Below are 23,176 nucleotides of genomic sequence, written 5' to 3'. Positions count from 1 at the left end.
TTTCCTAACATAAATATGAGTTCCCCTAGCCTGCCTATGGTCCCCCAGTGGCTAAAACTTGCGTTTGGTGTAAAACGAGCAATAGCTGTTCTGCTCGCCTTTGAAAAAACGGAGGCTCAAGTGCGCTGATTTGGAATGTCTGTATTTAGGACGTCACCAAGAATCTCAGCTCCTCCCCTTACTCTGCCTGGCCCGCCCAGAGACGTTGGCCCGCCAATAAGACTCGACCAGGCACCACCGCCCGGCAGCGGGCAGCCGGCAGCAGGCAGCTCGCGGTTCAGTCGACTTCAGGTTGATGTGAAAGTGGAAGAACCAGAGACGTCGCAGAACCCGACAAAGTCGTTTGTGATTCATAATATCGTCTGGAGGCGCACACAGCTTTTGGCCGTGATAATATGTATTAAATGATATAGATTTCTATGTATTATATGATATTATTTAGATATAAAGCTCCAGGACTGTAACGCAAGTGTTGTACACTTCCTTGTTATTTGGATAACCGTTCTGCTTTTGGTGTTATGGCGCATAACACGTCGGACTCTCGTCTCTGGTATTTCTACAACGAGACTCGTATTGGGGGTTATCTCAGCCAAGGTTGAGAATGAATTGGGGGGAAGGAACTTTGGCTTTGACTCCCTCAAGAACATGAACCGTGACATGGAGGAGAAAGGGATTGTTGGCGGCGAATGTCTCCCGCTTGAGCCCCGCTGAGGGACCACCGCCGGAGGCGGAGGTGCCTAAGCGCTGCCCGGCAACGATCCCTTTCTCCTCCTTGTCGCGGTTCAGTCTAATTCACATTGATGAGGACGTTGAAGAAACCAGGAACGTCGGAGAACCCAACGCGGTCGTTTGAGATTCATGATATCGGCTCATACAGCTTTTGGCCGTGATAATATATATTATATGATATAGATATCTTTGTAGGCCATATGATAATATTTAGATATAGAGCTCCAGGACTCCCGTGTGTTCTAGAATATTTACAGAACACGGCTAAAGGCTGTGTGCGCTTCGCCATTGCGATACATCCATTGTAAACAGAGCGCATGGTACCGTGGCTGCAAGCTGCTCAGGGCCACACCCCCACCCTCCTCCTTGACCCGCCTCGCTCCTCCTCATTTGCATTATAGCTACAGACACCAAAACAGCGCCTTTGGGGGAAGCTCAATGTTCGACTGGCTCGGAGTGGCTGTAACTCTGCACCACGGCTGAATTTCGGGAACGTCTTTGAATACTGTGTTAGTTGCCCACTAATACCTATATTAAAGAATGCATAAAATAGCATGTCATGGGACCTTTAATAGACAAAATATACAGCCAAACAAGGGCTGGAGTCTGTGTGGCTCGGATTGTAACCAAGCCCCCAGGAACACTGCATATTTCCGCAATCCACCATTGCTCAGCGGCCAAGCCTGGTATTGCAGCTGTTTAAGCGGGCTGTGGACGGGTCCCTCAAATCATGGGACCCAGAAGTAGATATCTCCGTTCACTCCAATACAAGTGGGGAACAGGAATGTGTCTCCGCAAAAATTTACCTTCATGCCATGTCCTAAAAAATGTAAGTTTTTTCTTTTCAAAACGCCACCTCAAGCGTTTTATTAGCCGTTATCTCGCTGGGGAAGAGGGGTGTGCAGCTGAAAGGAGTGGTAGTGAACCAAATGGCATCCGAGAGGGCCTAGTTCAGTGCTCCGTTAACGTGTCCGATTTTTGGACTGGTTCATCTGCTGCTCAATAACTCTCACGGTCCTCTGCTTGCGATCATTGTGATTCATCATGTATTGATCCATTTATTCAAAAGATCCAAAGACAAAGAACAGGTGCATTACGGTATCATTTTATATTGTTGTTGGACCGGAGTGGGGGGATGGGCACGCATGTTTTCTATATTTCTGCATCCGGTACGTCACGGACTAGGCCACGTGTCTTGGCCCCATAACGCGGAAGCAAATCGCTCCTGTATGTTACCCTGCGCCACTGAGCAGTTTGTATAGGAATGAATGGGCGGCCACTTTCCAGTCCGTGGTCCATCTTTTATTGTGTCCATGATTGTAACGCGTTACCGGACTCAGTAGCTGTAATAATATTACCGAAATATAGTTAGTAACGCATTGTATTACTCCGTTACTGCCTAAATGTAACATATTACGGTAACGCGTTACTTTTGTAACGCGTTACGCCCAACACTGTTAATTTGTGAGTGAATGAGTGAGTGAGTGGTTGAATAAGTGAGTTAATTTGTGTGTGTGTGTTGATTTGTACGTGTGTCTGTTCATCTGTGAGTGTGTGTGTTCATTTTTACGTTTGTGTGTAATAAGTGTATGTGTATGTGTGTGTGTGTCTGGATTTTTGTGTGTGTGTGTTGATTTGGGTGCGTTGTGTTTGGTGTGTACCTGCAGACGGAGCACTGCCTTTGCGGCTGCAGGGCAGTGAACATCACGATGACCGAGTAGTTTCTGGGCGGTGCCTTGACGAAGCGCCGGAACTTGTCTCCGTTCATGCGGACCACAGAGCGCCTGGAGGACCACTCCATCAGCTGCTCCACCTTCTCCGACAGCAGGTTCTGAGGGAACATACCAGAGGATGAGATCAGTTATCAGACGGTATTTACATCGCTGTGGTCGGTTTGGTATCTGAGAGAAACACATGAAAAGAAGACAAGAAAACATTGTGATAAGTCATCTGTCAGCATCAGTCAGTAGTAGCTTTGAGAAATAAAAAGTGAACTGATGCTGCTAGTGTGTTCATGCTTTACATGAACACACTAGTCAAGGTCAAGGGATGCAGGAGCACACAGCTCTGCAGGGGAGTGTCGTTGATGATTACATCCACTCAGGCTTCAGGTCAAAACATGTATAAGGTAAAGAACACCCACACACACAGCCTGGTGATCTCATAATATAGGTCACGTAGGAAAGTGTGTGTGCGTGCTTCTAGGTGTGTATGTGTGTGTGTGAGTGTGTGCATTTATGAGGAAACATTCTTTACTCGCATGATTGTGGTGTGGGACACATGCATGCATTTGCATGTCCATCAAAAAGTAATAATGTATTCTCCATTTCACTCCTCTATAGTTAATACATTATCTTCTCTTCGCTCTTCCTCTTCCTTCGGCCCTTCTTCAAACACACACACACAAATACACACATTGCTCTACCGGATCCCAGTAGGGGGTTGTATTATTCTTTCCATAAAGATATTGATATCAACACAGGGGAATGCTCCAAGTGCGATCTCTGACGCAGAATCTGTCTCTGCGTCTCCCAGACATTCCCTCCCCCGTTTTCCCTTGGAAAGCCGTATAACAGACAAAATAATCCACCCACCGACGGATGGGCTTCTTCATCCATCAGGACACATTCACTTTACGGATCTTTAAAGCAATTCGGAAACATTGATTGCCCCTGTTGCTCCGCCCCACCGCGGCTTGCAACTTAAAAGATAAAATGTTTACAACTGCCTGGAACCGCCTGCTGTTAACAAACACAGACCGCTTGAGACAAGACTAAACCCAGACTAAAACCAGACTAAGACCAGACTGAGACCAGACTAATATGGGTATAAATGTGTCTCATCTGTTTTTGAATATAAAAAGCAATTGAATTTTGAACACAGAACACGGAAATGCATTTAAATAACGGATCTGAATTTTTTGCCTCGGAATTTAACTCTTTCAATTTCAACAAATAATTGTCACCGTTATTTTTCAATGTTCACAAATTCTAAATCTAATATTCAACTTTAGAAAATTCAATATGCAAAATTCAGATACAAAAATCTATGTATAAAACTAAAGATACAAATATTTTCCACGTCCCAAAATTCAACATGCCAAATTCAGCTGCAAAATTCAATATGTGAAATTCAATGTTAACATCCGGGGACCCAAGGAAGAGATTTCAATCCTAGATGATAGATTGCGGTCAAGCAAGGAGAGCGAGAGGGAATAAGAGCATCCCTCATTCGATACCCGTCCGACTCTGATGCGGGAAGGCATGTGCAAAGCAGGTTTTAGCCATGTCCAGCGACAACGGCTATTACACCGAATTCCGCTGTTGCACAATTAATTCAACATGCACGATTTTGAAGCATAGACAGGCATGAAGTTGTTCATGTGCGGAAACATGCACGCAACAAACGTGAAATCTGTACCATCATCGATCACTCGTAAGGGGTGCATTTGTTTTGTGACACCGGGCAATAGCATGTTGAGTAGCTGAGGCAAATGCCTGATATGAGTGGCATGATACATGATACAAGAGCGGCTCTGCACTCTCGTTGCACAGTTTACAGCAGGCTTCAGATCGCCCCAGCATCACACCAAACCTAGGAAAAGGGACCTTGGGCTGAGCGATTTGGCCTACAAAACCCTGATTATCGATTTGAATCGATTCTTTTTCTATGAACGATTAATATATAAATATTTTTTAAGTTTGGATTTAATAATAAAAACAATAAAAATTATTCACAAAAGAAAAATAAATAACAAACATCTCCCACTCTGCTGCGTGCCTCAGTTTAAGATGTTGGGATTAATATGTTTGGCTGCTGCTTTGGTTACAACAGACTTTGGCAACCAATATATTTGACCTAAACCATAAATTTGAATTAAGATTAAAAATCGATTAATCACCCAGCTCGACCTCGGATCGCAATTTGTGCCCTAATAAATGGGGCACTTAACCCACTACAATTACCCTTAAGCTGCATGCAAATCCACCCAAGTCTCTGTAATCACACAAACTTCACATAAAGGTTCATTGTTTATTTGATAACTGATGTAAAAAACAACTGTGCATTATAATAAAAAACATAAATAAAACATAATACCGCCCCCTCGTACCTTGTTATTAAATGTGCTTAATAAATACATTTGATTTGATTTGATTAGCATTTTACAGACCCATACAATGGAAAGGGCGTTAAGTACAGTCCACCAACGTTGCTTCTTTCCCCATAAGATACAGTCAGTGTTTAATTACGTTGATTTACCTTTGAGCATTTCCTATTATAGGCTACTGTGTAAAATGCTGTTTAGAATTAACGTTTGTATCAAGAAAGAAAGACCCATCATCACAGCTGTTGCCGTTTGACATGGCTGAAACCAACGTTGCACAAGCCATCCCGGATCAGAGTCGGGTATCCAACAAGATTCAAGATTCAAGATTCAAAAAGATTCAAGATTCAAAAAGCTTTATTGTCTGTTGCCATACTAGAAAATTGTCTTTTGACTGAAGGCTTGGAGGTGTGTGTGTGTGTGTGTGTGTGTGTGTGTGTGTGTGTGTGTGTGTGTGTGTGTGTGTGTGTGTGTGTGTGTGTGTTATTTGTGTGAGTTCTTTGAGGAATGAGTGTTCTGTGTGTGTATAGCTATGGGGATGAATGATTTTTTGTAGATAGCTTTCCTGGCCAAAGGCATTCTGAATCTTCTGCCAGAAGGAAGTAGATCAAAACAAGGATGGAGTGGGTGGGAGGGATCTAAGAGGATGGAGTTGGTCTTCCTTCCCACTGCCTGGATATACAGATCCTCCAGCGCTTTCTGGTGTATTCCTATTAGCTTGCTTGCTTGCTTAGTTAATCTATTAAGTCTGCTTTTGCTTGCGTTTGTGAGGAAGCCGTACCAGGATGTAATGTTGCAAGTGATGATGGATTCCACCAGAGATTGGTAGGCAGTTGACAAAATGTCTTTACTGACATTGAAGGTGTCTAGTTTCCTCAGGAGATACATACGTTGTTGTCCCTTCTTGTAAACCCCATCTGCATGCTGGCTAAAGGACAGACGTTGGTCGATCTCTGTGCCAAGGTATTTGAACTTCACCACCTGTTCAACTACTTGTCCTTCCAGGGTCAAAGGTGAGGAAAGTGGATGTGGGGTGTTAGATGCCCTCCTCCTATGGCAACACAGTTCTTTGGTTTTGCTGATGTTCAACTGCAGTGAGCTTTCTTTGAACCACAGGGCCATTTCAGTGATATATTGGGTGTACTTGGACAGGGTGCTTTGATCTGTCAGTTTGGCCACCAAGGCCAGATCATCTGCATATTTAAATAGCTTGAATCCACTGATGTTGCATGTGATCTCATTGGTGTATATTAAGAACAAGATGGGAGACAAGACACAACCCTGTGGGACTCAAGTGTTAAGGATGATGTTGGACGATGTTACACCCTGGACCTTTACATGCTGGGGTCTGTCCTTTAAAAACTCCTTGATCCAAAGTGTCAGTGCTGGGTTGACCTGAAGCTGCTGAAGGCGATGCAGGAGTGTGTTGATGTTAACTGTATTAAATGCTGACGAGAAGTCCATGAATAAGATCCTGACCAAGGAGTTCTGGGAGTCCAGGTGCTTTGTGATGGTATCCAGTAGATGTAATGTAGCGTCCTCCACACCTCGTTTTGGCTTGTAGGCAAACTGCAGTGGATCCAGATTCTCACCGATGGTGGTGGTGAGCTCTCCTGCAACAACTCTCTCCATGCATTTGCACAGGATAGAGGTGAGTGCCACTGGTCTGAAGTCGTTCAGAACTTTAGCCCGGGGCTTTTTGGGAACAGGGATGATGGTGGTCTCCTTCCACGCCCTGGGAACAAAACTGGCATCTAGGAAGAGCTGAAACATTTCCGTCATTACACCGCCCAGCTGACTTGCACACTCCTTCAGTATTCTGCCCTTCAGCCCATCTGGTCCAGGAGCTTTGGAGGAATGGAGATGGGAAAAGATGGATATAACCCGCTTCTCTTCTATGCAGATAGATTCTGGGGGGTATAGGAGAGTGACCATTTCCTCCATAGAGTCAGTGTTGTTGAATCTGGCATAGAAGGTGTTGAGTTCTTCAGCAAAGGCAGCATTGTCTGGGCATTGTACTGCAGCAGTGTTCTTATTCCTGCCCATCATGGTGTTAACGCTCCTCCATGCATGCCTTATATCTCCACTGATGAACTTCTCCTCCATTTTGTTTTTGTAGTTGAGCTTGGCCAGCTTGGTCTTCTGCTTTAGCTCCTTTTTCAGCTCTTTAACTCTCTGCTGGTCACCCTGGATGAATGCAAACTTTTTTAAATTGAGACAGTTCTTAAGGTCTTTGGTTATCCATGGCTTATTGTTTGCAAAGATCTTAAATTGTTTGGTGGGAATAACACCATCAGCACAGAATGTGACGTAAGAGCATATGGTATCGTACAACAGGTTAAGGTCACCATTGCATTCCCTGAAGTGACGCTCCAATTGCCGCTCACTCTCCTTGCTTGATCCTAGCATCTAGAATTGATTGTTCTTACATGGGTCGCCGGATGTTAACACTGAATTTCATACAATGAATTTTTTAGCTGAATTTGGCATGTGGAATTTTGGGATGTGGAAAATATTTAAGTTGAAATTTATGCATTGAATTTTGCATCTGAATTTTGCATGTTGAATTTTTTTACATTGAATATATATATTAGGTTAAATAGGTTTTGATAATATTAGGTTTTGCATTGAAAAATAAGGTGAAAATTATTTGTTGAATATTTAAAGAGTTCATTTTAGAGGCAAACAATTCAGACACGTTATTTCAAAGCATAAATATTCAATGCTTAAAATTCAATGGCTTTTTATTTTCCAAATCCGATGAGACAGATATACTTCCATAGACTAACACCAGACTAAACAAGACTAAAACCTACTAACACCAGAATGACACCAGACTAACGACATACTGAGTCCAGACTGAGACCAGACTAAGACCAGACTGAGACCAGACTAGCACCAGAGTGAGACCAGACTAAGAACAGACTAAGACCAGACAAAGACCATACAAAGACCAGAGTGAGACCAGACTAAGATCAGACAGATACCAGACGGATACCAGACTGAGACAAGACTAACACCAGACTAATACAATCTTTAAAAATTGTTGAATATTTAAAGAGTTCATTTTAGAGGCAAACAATTCAGACACGTTATTTCAAAGCATAAATATTCAATGCTTAAAATTCAATGGCTTTTTATTTTCCAAATCCGATGAGACAGATATACTTCCATAGACTAACACCAGACTAAACAAGACTAAAACCTACTAACACCAGAATGACACCAGACTAACGACATACTGAGTCCAGACTGAGACCAGACTAAGACCAGACTGAGACCAGACTAGCACCAGAGTGAGACCAGACTAAGAACAGACTAAGACCAGACAAAGACCATACAAAGACCAGAGTGAGACCAGACTAAGATCAGACAGATACCAGACGGATACCAGACTGAGACAAGACTAACACCAGACTAATACAATCTACAAAGAGGCCTATCCTGGTGAGATCCTCAGTCTCCAGGATAAGTTTAACATCCTACGACTTGCCCTTGGAATCAAAGAACTCAAGTACAAAGACGAACGTGTCCATATCTTCCTGGATTTCAGTAACAGTCTACTCAACAAATGTCGGGAGTTTGATGATGTCAAAAAGAAACTCTGTGAACTTGACATGGAATATTCCCTGCATTATCCTGCCAGACTCAAGATCATCGCCTATGGCAAATCGGTGCTGTGCAAAACCCCTGGAGAGGCTGAAACGTTTCTCCAGGAATTACAATGCATACCTGAATGGACTGCTTCTGTCTTGCTTATGGTAGTCTACTATTTAAAAAAACATAACCAAAAAATATTTTTGATGATGTTCATTAGCCTGTAGTAGCGCAATTGAAATTTATTTTGCTGATTTTGAAGGGTCAGATAATTTGGGTATGTTATATGATTTGATTTTTAACTTTCTATTTGACCCGTTTCTTTGCATATGTTTTCCTTTACTTATCTATTATTTTATTTTATTGTATGACAATGTTTATATGTGAAGCACTTTGAGTCTGCCTTGTGTTTGAAAAGTGCTATATAAATAAAGTTGCCTTGCCTTGCCTTAATTTGTCTAGGCCTGTCACCCATGAATGAAATGTACTGAGCATAGACTATTTCTTTAATTTGTTTATGCAGCTTCATATTGAAGCCTAACCTACTGTTACCAATGAGTGTAATGTATTTAGCCTAGGCTACTTAGCTTTTCTCATTTTGCTATAGCCTATATACTGTCTCATAATGAGGTCTGTACACACGAAAATATGAACGATATTTCATTTAATATTCTGCGACCTGATGCCTGCATTCTATTTTTATTATTACAATTCTAGGTTATGCTTTGGTGTGATCAGTTTATGTGTCTTTGTGTGTACATGGAGGTATGTAAATGTCATCTTGCCTTCTCTCCCCGAGCCTCCTGTCTATTCTTCTTTGATAAATCAGTATAGGTAAAGGTTTATTCATTATTCATTTAAATATTAGGAGTTTGACACATAAAATTGATTTACTAAGAGCTTGGCTTTCTTACAATAAGCCAAGCATTATTACACTTTCTGAAACATGGCTGAATAGTGAAATATCTGATGCTGATGTTAAACTTGATGGTTATACTCAGTATAGAGCATAGAGCAGACAGTATAGAGCAGACAGAGCTACTCGAGGTGGGGGTGTGGCCACCTATATCTCTTCACACTTATCTTCTGAACTAATTATGCCAAAGGAGAGAGCTTTTCATTTGAATGCTTATTTGTTAATATTGCGTTTCATGAAACAAAGCGAATAACCATAGGTAACATCTATAGACCCCCAAATTCCCCTTTTGAATCAACAAATTGTATCCTTGCTACTATTAGTTATTTAGACTACGTAAATTTGTGGATTTTAATGGGTGATTTCAATCGTAATTGGCTGGATTGTTCGTCTTCCCATGAGAAAAATAAATATTTAATAGTCTAAACTTTACTCAACTCATTACTGATCCTACTCCTAAGTCCAAGTCTCTTTTGGACTGGATCTTGGTTACCCACCCAAATAGAATATCTCAATCTGGTGTATTACCTGTTTGTTTTAGTGATCACTCAATTGTTTTTTGTGTTTGGAAAATAAGACTACCCCGTTTGCCACCTAAAGTTATTAGGATAAGGCAGAGCAAAAAACTTAATACAGAGGCTTTCATCCAAGATTTAATAAGCATTAACTGGTCAAGATTTCAAATTATACCTTATGTTGGAACTTCTTTCACTCTGAGGTTCTTAGGGTCATGGACAACCATGAACCATGGACTTCTGTTAAGGTCAAGGGTAGTCAATTACCTTGTATTGATGGTGTTAGATACATTTATTCAAAAAAATAGGCCTAGGTCAGATACCATATGACAAAGGTGATTGGTCTGAACATACGAAATTAAGAAATGCCTGTATAACCAAAACGAGGAATTCTAAATCAAATTATTGTAAACATTCTTTATCAGTTGACATCAGAAACCCTAGGCAATTCTGGAAGAAATGTAACTCTTTAATTAACAAAACCAACAAGTCTTACAGACAAACTCGGAGTTCACAACATTATCTCTGACCCGTTCTCAATGGCCAATGCCCTGAACCAGCACTTTTCCTCAACTTGTTGTTCACAGTCATCTGAGCTTTTATATTCTACCACAACAAATACTTTTAACAATAATCTATTCTCATTCTCAACATTTCATCCCTCTGATTTTCAACAGGCCATCTCAGAAATAAAGTCTTCTAATGGTGCTGACCCTGATGGTCTGGATATTAAGTTTATTAAACTCCCTGTTCACATACTAACATTCCTACTCTGTGACTCATTTAATGTATCACTTTCTACCTGTGTTACTCCATTAAAGTGGACATTTGCAAAAGTAATTCCATTCTACTAAGGTGGTGACTCACTCGATGTCAACAATTACAGGTCAATTTCCATAATCAATAATATAGCAAAGATAATTGAAAAGCTTATTTTTAAGCAACTGTCTAAATATATTAGCGATCTCTCCCTCTTGACTCCAAATCAATCTGGATTTTGACCTAATCACTCTACAACATCATATCATTTACCAATTAGTGCTGCACAATTTGGTGAAAAAGTCATATTGCAATTAGTGTGGACAATATTGCGATTGCGATATAATAAACATATGGTGTCATGAGTCTACTTACTTGGTTATCAAGGTAAAATGCGCACAGATTACTGATAATTTTAGAATGTTTATTTCTCAACTCAAACATCCACAATTTAACTAGAATATAAAATACAAGAACTAAAAAATGTGTACAGCACTGTTTTCAAAATAACAATATCTTACAAAATGTAATAAATAATAAAAATATATCTTTTTCAAAATAAAGGTATTTCTGCTCGGCAAACTTGTCAGGTTTTCTCAATAGTATAACTAAATAAAATAAATAGAATAAATAATAAAAAAATATATACATCTTTTTTTCTTTAAAAGCAAATATCGCGATTGCGATTGCGATTGGATTAATCATGCAGCACTATTACCAATGATATATTTGTTGCAAAAGATAACAACAGGTCTACTGGTGCAATTTTTATTGACCTCACTAAGGTGTTTGACAAGGTCAACCATTATGTTCTTCTCGACAAACTGTATGCCATTGTTCTTTCCAAATCAGATGATCTTTGGTTTAACTCTTCATTACAGTCGTCAAAGTGTGTCTCTCAATTCTGCTCTCCCCAGCCCAGAATAATTGACACGGGTGTCCCGCAGGGTTCTTCCTTGGGGCCTCTTTTATTTTCCATCTTTACAAATGATCTCCCACAAATTTGCTCAGACTGTCAGATTCATCTATATGCAGATGAAACAGTTATTGATACATCTAAAAACGACATACCTGAAATTCAGTCCACACTCAGTTTCACTTGTAAGGCACTATTAAAATGCTTTATTAAAATGCACTTTAATTATACTTCATCAGAAGTGTATTTAAGTATACTTGATGCAATTTCATTTGAATTATTATGAGTATTTATGAAAAGTACACCTATTTTCAAGTATTTTGTAATACACTATTAAAATGCTTTCATAAAGTTTACTTTAATTTCACTTCATTAGAAGTGTATTTAAGTATACTTCCATAAAGTTCACTTTAATACAAGTTCATTTTAAGCTGTATTTCTTTGTACTTAGAAAATGTTTACTAAGTTGCAAATATTTAAAGTCGTAATTTAGTGTACTTATGAAAAGTAAACTTATTTTTGAGTCCTTTGTAATACACAATTCAAATGCTTTTGGAAGTTTACTTAATTTTCACTTCATTATAATTGGATTTAAGTATACTTAGATAAAGTTCATTTTATTGTAATTTCATTTTAAGCTGTATTCAAGTGAGAAAGTGTACACAATTGCAAATACTTCTAGTGGTAGGTTACTGTACTACTTTAATTTAGCTAAAAGTGTATTGTAGAACACTTGAATAGTACTTTATTAAAAAATTTAAGTTGTTCTTTGGTTCCCTTCAAATGCATAAACTTATGGCGCGTTCAGATCGCTAGGAATTATGGGGATAACATTTTGGCGACTGGGGCCAGATTTTGATAGCCCAGTTGGTGACATATTGTTAACTAGTGATATGCATCAACATGGCGGAACATGAACGTTTTACTCAATATAAAGAATCAACCATCATAACAAATACTTTACTATTGATTGACATTATATCGATTTTGCTCAGTTTTAAACGTTGTGTGCTGGTAAACCAGCTCTGGATAAGGGCACAGGTGAAAAAATATTATACTACAACTACACTTTTGAAGGATGTACTAAGTACACTTTTAGTATGTAACTGAATTATGTCCTAATTTTGTCGCATTCAAGTATACCAAAATGTACTAAGGCATACCTCAAGTACTACTATAGAATTACTTCGGTATACTTTAAGTGTAAATAGTATGCTAAAATGGCACAACTTTGGACAACCTTTAAGTGTACTTAAGTAAACCAGTGAAAAGTATGATTTCTAGCATTCGAAACACACTTGCAGTACAATTGCATTATACCACGAGTGTGTTTGAAATATAATTAAAAAGGTATTACAGTTCAATTTATAGTAGTATGTAAGTCAATTTTGAACACACTATTATCATACCTCTGTCATATATTGTATTGGTCAGAATATAAGACGACCCTGATTATAAGATGACCCCCCGTTTTTCAACACAAACATTTAGAAAAAAAGATTTGCAGACCAGATTTGCAGTACAAATAACTTTTTATTATTTTAAAATAACTATATTAAAAACACAGTGAATTAAACACTTGTTATATTAATGACAATAATAATAATGCCAGTAAAGGCCACGGCACTTTCAAGGCAAAATATGTACAGTATGATTCAAAATTAATATCAAGCAATAATCAAGCAACATTGTGAACATTTTTAAATAACAGAGAAAATACAGGCCACATATTTAACTAAACTTAACTAAAACTCGCCAAACTTCTCCTCCGATGTCTCTCTATCCTCACACACGTCCTCTGCCCAGCTGTGTTCGCTCTCGCTGTCATCGCTCCCCAGCTGCTCCACTTCCACCGGCTCCTCCCAAAGCGCGTTTTCTCTGACGTATTCAAAAACTCCGGTCAACCTCACTGAAACGACCACGGTAGGATTTGTGCTGACTGTTGGCATCTTCGAGACGTTGTTTTGGTGCTCGCCATCTTCTTACGTTACACTCCGTGACCCCGAACTTCTTGGCAGCTTGGCAGTTGTTACTTGACTCTGCCTTATTGACGACCATCATTTAAAAAATATCATAGCTAGCATCATAGCTCCTCCGCTGTTGTTGATTGACCTGACCCACTTTTGAGCCACTTGTCTCTAAATGGTCAGCCTGTCTTTAAACACTGGTAACGGTCTGGTTGTTAAGGACGCTGGACTACTTTTTCCCGGAACAAATTCCTGGCGCCACCTGCGGCCGCGAATGTGTATTGACATTTAAAGGGAGAGGCGAAGAAGAGAAACTGTGCTCTGAATACTAGAACCCGAATATAATACGACCCGACTTTTTCTGACCTATTTCGAGGGGAAAAAAGGCTGTCTTATATTCGGACCAATACGGTAAATTCAAATATTCTGACCATATTTAGTACTTTTAAAGTGTTCCATTTTGTTAATAAAAATGTATTCAAATGTATTTGAAATACATTTATATCACAATTTCGGCATCAAAGGCATGTATTTTTAGCATAATGTTTTCATACTATAATGTAGAGTGGAAGTGTATATGAAGTAATTCATCACTGCTTATTCTACAGAATAGAAATGTATTTTTATGTACTGTATGTCTGGTTCAGAACAACTATTTAACATTATAGTACAGGTTCTGTAGGGCTGGGTGTTGGTACTAAGGTATCGACCAAAACAACCCATTATCAAGTAGCATCGAAACTTCTCCGTTCAAATAATACCTGCATTCTATACTTCATTAATGACTTTCTATTTTTTTTAATGATTTTGCGCGCAACCAATCACTGCAACGTTCTTCGATTTAATGCGCCATTATTGGCCCAGTACCGCAGCAGCTACAACCCATATAGTCTGTGGTTATGTTGAGCCGCGTTGCGTGTCTGACGGAGCAAGCTGTTCAGCGGGCCAAGACGCGACGCCACCAAGGCGTTCAAAAGTATGACTACACTATACGCACGTATTGTCTGAAGAAATGCGGGAGGATTATGTTTCCGTGTATAATTCCATGTAATTCGAGCTACATGAATCAAGCACCTCATTGAGCATGGAGGAACCAAAAGGGCGGACGCTGTACCGTGTTCGCAAGGCCAAGATGGACCAGCGTCTCCTCAAGAGGACGAATCCTCCATTACTTTAGGTAAGATAAACGGTTACAAGGCTCAGTAGTCATCTTTAGTGTGTTAATTTAACCAGGATTTTATTGAAACAAATATGCGTTGGTAGCCTCTAGTAGGCCATTTGTTTGTGTGCTAGGTTTCACAATCTAACTTTACCTCATTAGCAGCCCTGCAGTAGTGGCCCCAGATATAACTGACCGCTGATTGCATTGGTTACTGACGGTAGCTTTAGCTTCAGTAGCAGCTCTGACCATGCTGACCATTGGTTACTGACGGTATCTTCAGCTTCAGTAGCAGCTCACTGTGTTTGGTAAATGATTTTGCTATGCTTTTGGAAAGCTTGCTATAATACTTCTTAGTATATGCTACACGTGAACCTCCTAAGATGATGCAATTTGATTTGTTCGCTATCAAACTCGGGATATTGTTTTCAGCGAGTGACGGTTGTCTCGTCACGCTAATAAAACAAACCGCTGACAAAAACAAATAAATCCCGGCAAAAAGTGTTATTTTGCTTATTTTTGGAGTGTGAATAATTGTTAACCATTCTTTACATATCAATCCCTTAATAGACTAACCTAAGCACTTAGCATTAAGATGATCTTAGTGCTTCAGTGCCTAGCTCTGGATTAATCTTAATCATGACAGTAGATCATTGGAGATAAATACGTTTACAGATAACAAATATTACGCTTCAACTATACTTTTGAAAGGATAGGGTTAGGGGTTAAGTATACTTTTAATATGTAATTGTATTTTGTACTAATTTCGTCAAATTCAAGTATGCCAAAATGTACTAAAGTATACCTTAAGTACTACTATAGAAGTACTTCAGTATACTCCCAAGTTTAAATAGTATGCTAAAATGGCACAACCAGTGAAAACTATTATTCTTAGCATTTGAAATCATTGCAGTACAATTGTATTATATCACCAGTGTGTTTGAAATATATTTAAAAAGGCATTAGATTTAAATTGATCTGAGTATAGAAGTGTATTTTGAACAAACTATTATCAAACCTCTGTCATATTTCAACTTATTTAGATTTTCTTTTTTTGATTTTACATTGATACCTTCATAGACTGCTGTGACTAGGCATGTCGACATCTGCACTGGGGGAGCTTTTCACTCAGGAGGAACTGGCCCTTAAAATCATCCAGGCAGCAGTACTAAATATAGTCAGAAAGTGTATTTGAATTTAATTTGAAATATGACAGAAGTATGATAATAGTGTGTTCAAAGTAGACTTCTATACTAATATAAATTGAACTGTAATGCCCTTTTTAAGTATATTTCAAACACACTTGTGATACAATGCAATTGTACTGCAAGTGTGTTTCGAATGCTAGAAATCATACTCTTCACTGGTGCACTTCAGTACACTCAAAAGGTTGTCAAAAGTTGTGCCATTTTAGCATACTATTTGCACTTGGAGTATACTGAAGTATAACTATTAGGGATGGGCGTGAGGAATCGATTACTCGAGTACTCCTCGTTACAAATGAACTCGGTTGGTGGACAGGCAAACTCGAGTTTGCATATACACACACAAACAAAGTTTTCTGAAGCAAATGTATCAATTCTCTGTGCGATGCCACTAACGCATGCCGTGGGCACAAAGCAAATGAAATGTATGAAATTTCTGTGTGGCGCGTGCCGTGCCGTGTGCAGGCACGCCAGAATTCAAAAAGTTAAGAGATGGCGGTTAAAGCAAAGCGCAGCGAAGAATTTAAATACTTTAAAGAAATAGGAGATCATAAGGTGAAATGTAAAATCTGCCAAGCGAAATCGAGCTACCAGAGTACTACAAGTACTATGCGGCAACATATGCTCCTGAAACACAACGGTGAGTTCGGGAAAGCAGACCCGCAGAAACCAAGTGTGTCGGCTATTTTCACCGCCGCAAGACGCGTGTGTAATCCCGGCCGGGTAGAGAAGGTCACAACGCTGAGTATTTCCATTGTCCATTTGCTGCCATTTTATTTGCAGCTTTAAATTATTTGCAATGGTTAGGCTACTTTTTTTTTTTTTTTTAAACCATTACAGGCCTTGGTTCGACGTGATTTAAATTGTGAGACGCATATTTATTTTTGTAAGGAAAATGTGTTTTGAACGTTTGAAAAAATAAATAAAGATTACTCTGATAACTCTGACTGTTTTGATGGAGAATAAGCATTACATGTTTGGTTGGTAATATTGCCGTTCATCATTAGGCCTATTCCTGCTGCAGATGCGTTGCATTCTAAAAATGGATTTGTATAAACGAGTACTCGATTGATCCTCGAGGAATTCCGTCGATCACTCGAGTTTGGAATTTACTACTCGTGCCCATCCCTAATATCTATAGTAGTACTTAAGGTATACCTTAGTACATTTTGGTATACGACGAAATTAGAATATAATACAGTTACATACTAAAGTGTAGGGCCCGACCGATTCATCGGCCTGCCGATTTAACATCTGCCAAAAAGACGCAGATTACAACCGATTATTATTATTTTTTTAGAAATGTTATTGCGCTTAGTATCCTGCAGATTGCGCTCCTTGCTAACTAACAACTTCAGCTGGAGTAAAAAAGAGGAGATTGAATTTTACCGTACAACATGAAAGCACGCTCGCTCAGGCAGCTGCGCGCTCACCTCACCAATGTACACAAGACGCGTTGTTTGAGCATGTTGTGCCTGTTTTTCTTTAGGTCCCAGGCCATGTTCATTTGTTATACTGTAGTAGACTCTAACGGTGAGACCATACTGCTCAGCAAGCACGTGTTAGTCACTGCTCACGAGCGCAGCACATTGGGAGTTAGTTATTTATTTTACATTTTACATTACACTAATTTTTGACTGTAAATGTATTCTAAAACACTCAAAGGTTCTGCATTCAATTCACATATTCGTCAAAAGTGTTTAAAGTATATTTAAGGTATCAAAAACTATGTTTTATATGCTTTTTTGTGTTTTGTTTTTAATCGGCCGATTAAATCGTAATCGTAGTTTTTCTCTGAAATAATAGGCATCGGCATCGGCACTCAAAAATCAATATCGGTCGGGCCCTACTATAGTGTACTTAGTACATCCTTTCAAAGTGTAGTTGGAGTATAATATTTTTTCACCTGGGTCATCCTATAGCCTAAGTCGATATACGGACCATATTTTCTTTTTGTTCCACGAATAGCCAAAGAAATTATGAAGAGCGTCTTATAATGTAAAGCCCCTTCTACTTGGAATGGCTTACCTAGGTCTCTTAGAGCCATTTCCTCTTTTCATTAGTTTAAGCGGTCTCTCCTTAATCATGTGCATAGAAGCCGCAATTATTTTCCTCCTGCTTGATTATTATTTGTATTTTTTTTGTTTCTTTCCTTTTCTGTGTCTATGTGTATAAGAATGACCCTAACTGTAACTGTTTATTTTCTAATAACTAATGGTTGGTATGGGGAGGATATGGGTGGTTTTGGGTGTGAGGGAAAGCTTTTATCTGACTGTGTGTTTTTAATGTAGGTGAGGTCCCCTCTCTCTCTGAAAAATTCTTGCCAGTCCTGCGGGCTCAGAAACATCAAATACATGACTCCTGTTGCTAACTAGATGGAGGTTGGACGTGTTTGATTTGGGTGCTCCCTACCTTATTTCAGTGTTGTATGTTATAAGTTATATCTCCACTTTCATCCAGTCATTAAGCAGATCCTCGCCCAGGACTTCCAGACTCAGAGCTACAGTGCTCTCCTGTCCGACAATCCGCCCATCCCAAGGCTAGCACCCCCAACCTGCCACCTCACCTCAAACACATTAGGTGTTCCTTTTTACTTTTTTGTGCATTTTTATGCTTTATTTTTGTTTATTTTATTTCTTTTGATTGAGATAGACAGGAAGGCATGGAAGATATAGAGAGGAAGACATGCAGCAAAGGACCACAGGCAGGATCAAACCCTGGTCGCTGCGATCAGGACTAAGCCTTAATTGTACACACGCTCTACCCGGTAATACCACCTGGTGATAATATCAGTCAATATGAGCTTCATGCGAGGACCAAGTGGCGCTGTGCGTAGGGCTGACAAGTGCCTTCTGAATCACCATCCTCACATTGGACTGATATTAATGCCCTTCTCTGCTGGGCATCCCTGTCCAACAATTGCAACGCCCTCTCCAACATGTGTGACGCTCTCTCCAACACGTGTAATGCTTTCTCTAACGCGTGTAGCGCTCTCTCCAACACACTTAGCGCTCTCTCCAGCACGCGTAGCGCTCTCTCCAACACGTGTAACGCTCCCTCCAACACGTGTAGCACTCCCTCCAACACGTGTAACGCTCTCTCCAACACGTGTAACGCTCTCTCCAACATGTGTAACACTCTCTCCAACATGTGTGACACTCTCTCCAACATGTGTGACGCACTCTCCAACATGAGTGACGCTCTCTCCAACATGAGTGACGCTCTCTCCAACATGTGTGACACTCTCTCCCTTGAGGGCATCTCAAGCCCATCCTTGGTCACTCGCATCTCTCGCTCCGTTGCTTTCTCTGACATCTCCCACATCTTATTCTCTCTTCAGCTCTCACCCTTTTGTAACCCCCGCCTCTCCCCTCCATCCGTTCATTCCTCAATCGACATCTCTCTCCCCCATCTCTCTTTATCTGCATTTCTCCAGCAACAGAGGATGAATCAAAGCTTAATTATTTAGTTTATTAACTTTTAACCAGCTGTAATAATCCTGTACATAAAGAATGCAGCGTGCGCACACACACACACAGACCCGGATCGATTACGATTTTGTTTTTGCCATACAAATTAATTTGATTCTAATTAATTTGCATTTATTTAGGCATGTTCACAGGGTAGGCTCAGACCCTGGTGGATCGATACTGAGAACTAGTACTATTCCTCCTCACGTTAACCATCGAATCGCACCTCCACACACCCACGACTGGTGCCTTGCTCAAGGACAGGGGTATGAGGGCCACAGCCACAATGTAGCTGAGGGATGACCTGCGCAACCTCATGACACACACACACACACACACACACACACACACACACACACACACACACACAGTAACAACAAGTAAACCCAGACCAGGCCTCTGACCGTTAAAACTATTTATTTTCTCCTCCAGTAAGCACAGATGGAAGGAGGGAGGGCGGGAGGGAGAGAGGGAGGGAGGTGTGAAGAGAGAAAGCGCAATACTAGTGGTCTATCAATATGTTTTGCTCACCCCCCTCTCTGCTTCTCCATCTATATAATAATCCTGTTACTCCCACTAGCTAGTTTTGGAACACACACACACACACACACACACCCACACCCACACACTCAATTGATAAATGAAACATGGCAAAACAAGAACAGCTCAGTAATAGTATTTTCTTCTAACAAAAACAATGGTAAAGTGCTACAAGCAGCGTAAAAAAAAAGATTAAATCGAAGAGCGAGAGAGTGATAGAGAGAGGGTGATAAAGAGAGAGTGATGGAGAGAGATAGAGAGAGTGATGGAGAGATAGAGAGAGAAGGGTAGAGGAGGGAGGGTGAGGCGGAGGATGTTCTAGTCTGCCTGTCAATGAGCCATTCCCACAGCCAGCCAGGACGATCAGATCCATTACTCCAGCCATTAGGCACGGCCCCCCTATCAGAGCGGAGGAGCCTCATGATACAGGGGGCCCCAGGAGCCCCTCAGTGAAGGAGAGCCAACCGGTCCTCCTGCAGGCAGCCCCTGCTGGGACACGTGTGATACTGGGGGGGGGGCAGCAGATTGGAGCCTGATTGGTTAAAGGTCCACACCTGATGACTCTAGGATTTGATACTGTGGATTAACAATGATTTTAACCTTATGACTTAAACAGTTGATGAGTCGTGAGGCATTGAACTTGACCATGGTTGATGACCATGACTCTTTTGTTTGTTGAGTAAATCAGGAATTTATGTCAAGGAATTATGTTGTCATGTCGTGGTTGTGTGTTTCAGCCTTGAAATAAGATAGAGAGTTATAAAGTGAAGGTTAATAAATTACACACATAATATTGCAGTCAACTGTAATGCCAAAATCCATAAAGCCTGAAGTAAAGAAAAGGATCAGGTATAAGGATGAAAAGCCGAGGCAAGAGAGAAGGCTGGCAGCATCCCAACAGGGGGTGCCTCCCAGCTCCGGACCGCCGTCCAAGGCCCTCATACAAAGTGGCTTTTCCCCCCTTGTTCTGGGACAGCCTCCAACTGAATAATAGAGAACACATTATTCTGCTTTGGGAACTGTGTCTGTTAAAACACAGCAAGCAGGCCCTAATGAGCAATGCTAATTGCACTCCGATAAGTCTTATTTGTACCGGGGTGGGTGTTTTTGTGTGCAGGTGAACATGTGGACACTAAAGTCTTGTGCGACGCCAAAGCTCCCACCACAGGTCTGAGAGCCTGAGTAGGAGGCAGGAGCCCTTTACTCGCCAGGAGAAGAGGCTTCATTCAGCATTAACTTGATTTGTATTCTCACTCTCTGCACCACTCAAGGTCCTCGGAAAGATGAATTCAAGGGAAAGGTAGTTTGTTCCAGGAGGACATGTGTGTAATCTGTCCTTGGAGAGGTCTAAAACCCCACCTTTCGGGTGTCACCCTCACACCTTTTCTGTTGTTTAATGCTGGCTGTTGAAGAGTCAATGTGTGGCTTACTACCGCTGCTCATAGCCTTAACAGCATCACAACTTGGCCATGGATTGGAAATAGACATAACCACACACCAATCTTTGCAATTTTCCCAGAGATAAAACTGTTTGCACATCATTGCACATCACCAGTGCCGCCGCTCCCATAACGCGCACTACGCGCTGCGCGTAGGGCCTCAAGTCCTGAGGCCCCCCCCCAAAAAAAAAAAAAAAAAAAAAAAAAAAAATAGGCTGTCTTTGTTTACAAAGTAAAGTGTGTAAATATTTGTGTAAATAGTTTCTGCTTGTAAATCTTTGCTTCATAGAAGAATTTTTCTTACTTGTATACTTCTGGTTTTAAGTTTGTATTTATGGATAACTATTTAATTAAAAAAAATTGGACATTCCAATACTTGTGTTTACAAAGTAGATTTAACTTTTGCGTTTTAATAAAAGATTAAACTGGCAGAAACCAATGCTTTTTTTCGGGGGGGGGGCCCCAAAATAGCTAGCAGCGGCACTGCACATCACAATCCCACAGTTATGTATAGCGTCCAGCAGGCAGCAGGAAGACATTCAGCTCCGTTCAGTTCTCACAGATAAGCTCCTTCCAGACCCGACTGCTCCTTACGTCCGTTTGGATGAGCCAATCGCTTCTTCTCTCCCAATGTGGTTATCGTCTGCATTTCTGCCCGCTCCATCACCGCTGGCGATGGGTGTAAAGTGGGGCCGGTGGCGTTGTTTACAAATCATCCCAGCAATCCTCCCAGAGGAAAACAAAGACCGAATGTTGTACCCAACAAATTACTCCAATCCTTTCAAGTGTGAGAATAATGAATGAGAGAGAGAGAGAGAGAGAGAGAGAGAGAGGAGAGAGAGAGAGAGAGAGAGAGAGAGAGAGAGAGAGAGAGAGAGAGAGAGAGAGAGAGAGAGAGAGAGAGAGAGAGAATTAGTTTGTTGGGTGTTATTTGTCATAAAAACCAGGGATGTCTCCACTATTAGGGAAAGACCATGGAGCAGGTCTGCATGTAGACCTAATGTGTCATTATTTCTGGTGTTTTGAGATACAGCCCGGGCCCCGTAGTCATCTTGTATTAATCTTTCTCTCACGTCTTTCTCTCTGGTAATATATTTGCTATCTGTCTCTTTCTCATTAAATTAGATTTCGCTCACCCTCCCGTCTACCTCTTCTGATCTCCCCTTCCGTCCATCTTTCTAAACACATGATCCCTCTCCATCGCTCCGTCCTACTTGTTTTCTTCCTCATATCCTCCTCCATCTCCCTCACACTGCATTCTATATCATTTGGGAGGGATTACTGGGAATGGACTAACCATGGATAGCAGATCAACTGGGTAAATCACTCACTTACACACACACACAACATGTGCAATACGATTTGCAACACAAGATGAAATTCTTCAGGAATAAACGGGTCCCTGGAAATGATTGTAGCTCTCACAGTGCAGATGGCCCTCATGAGCCTTGGGGGCAAGGATGAGGATCAGTCATGTTTAAAGAACACACGGTGGGCTGGTTAAACAACAGGAAGGAGACAGGAAAGAGGAGAAACAGAGGCCTGTCCTTCAACAACATGACCAGGAAGAAGGGCTCACCTCACCACACCACTGAAGGCCACTGCAGTCATGGGTGAGACGGGCTGGCAATGTGTTCTGCCCCCTCAAAGGGAAAAGCTCAAGGTCTAGTGTGTGAACAGGAATGGATCAGTGTGTTTAAGTATGTGTGCTTGCGTGTGGGTTAATTCTGCCAACCCTTTAGTTGGATGATTGTATCCTTCAGCAGTTGCCTTATTGCCATATTCAACTCAATTGAAACCAAATCAATATCAGTATTAGATAGTTAGTTCAGTGCACAGCTGCTCTGGGTGTAGTTTGT

The 23,176-nt window shown here is 40.8% G+C and overlaps 1 protein-coding gene across 1 annotated transcript in view; it reads right to left on the bottom strand.

Moving 5' to 3' along the window:
- LOC130377544 (tumor suppressor candidate 3-like) overlaps positions 1 to 23,176 on the bottom strand; it is a 150,844-nt gene that overhangs the window by 52,591 nt on the left and 75,077 nt on the right. Inside the window, 1 exon segment of the mRNA XM_056584704.1 lies at positions 2,391 to 2,560. Within this exon segment, the coding sequence (XP_056440679.1) occupies positions 2,391 to 2,560 (170 nt within the window).

The sequence above is a fragment of the Gadus chalcogrammus genome, chromosome 3 (genome assembly GCF_026213295.1).
Source record: "Gadus chalcogrammus isolate NIFS_2021 chromosome 3, NIFS_Gcha_1.0, whole genome shotgun sequence".
In the NCBI taxonomy this organism is placed as follows: Eukaryota; Metazoa; Chordata; class Actinopteri; order Gadiformes; family Gadidae; genus Gadus; species Gadus chalcogrammus.
This window is presented reverse-complemented; position numbering and strand designations above follow the sequence as displayed.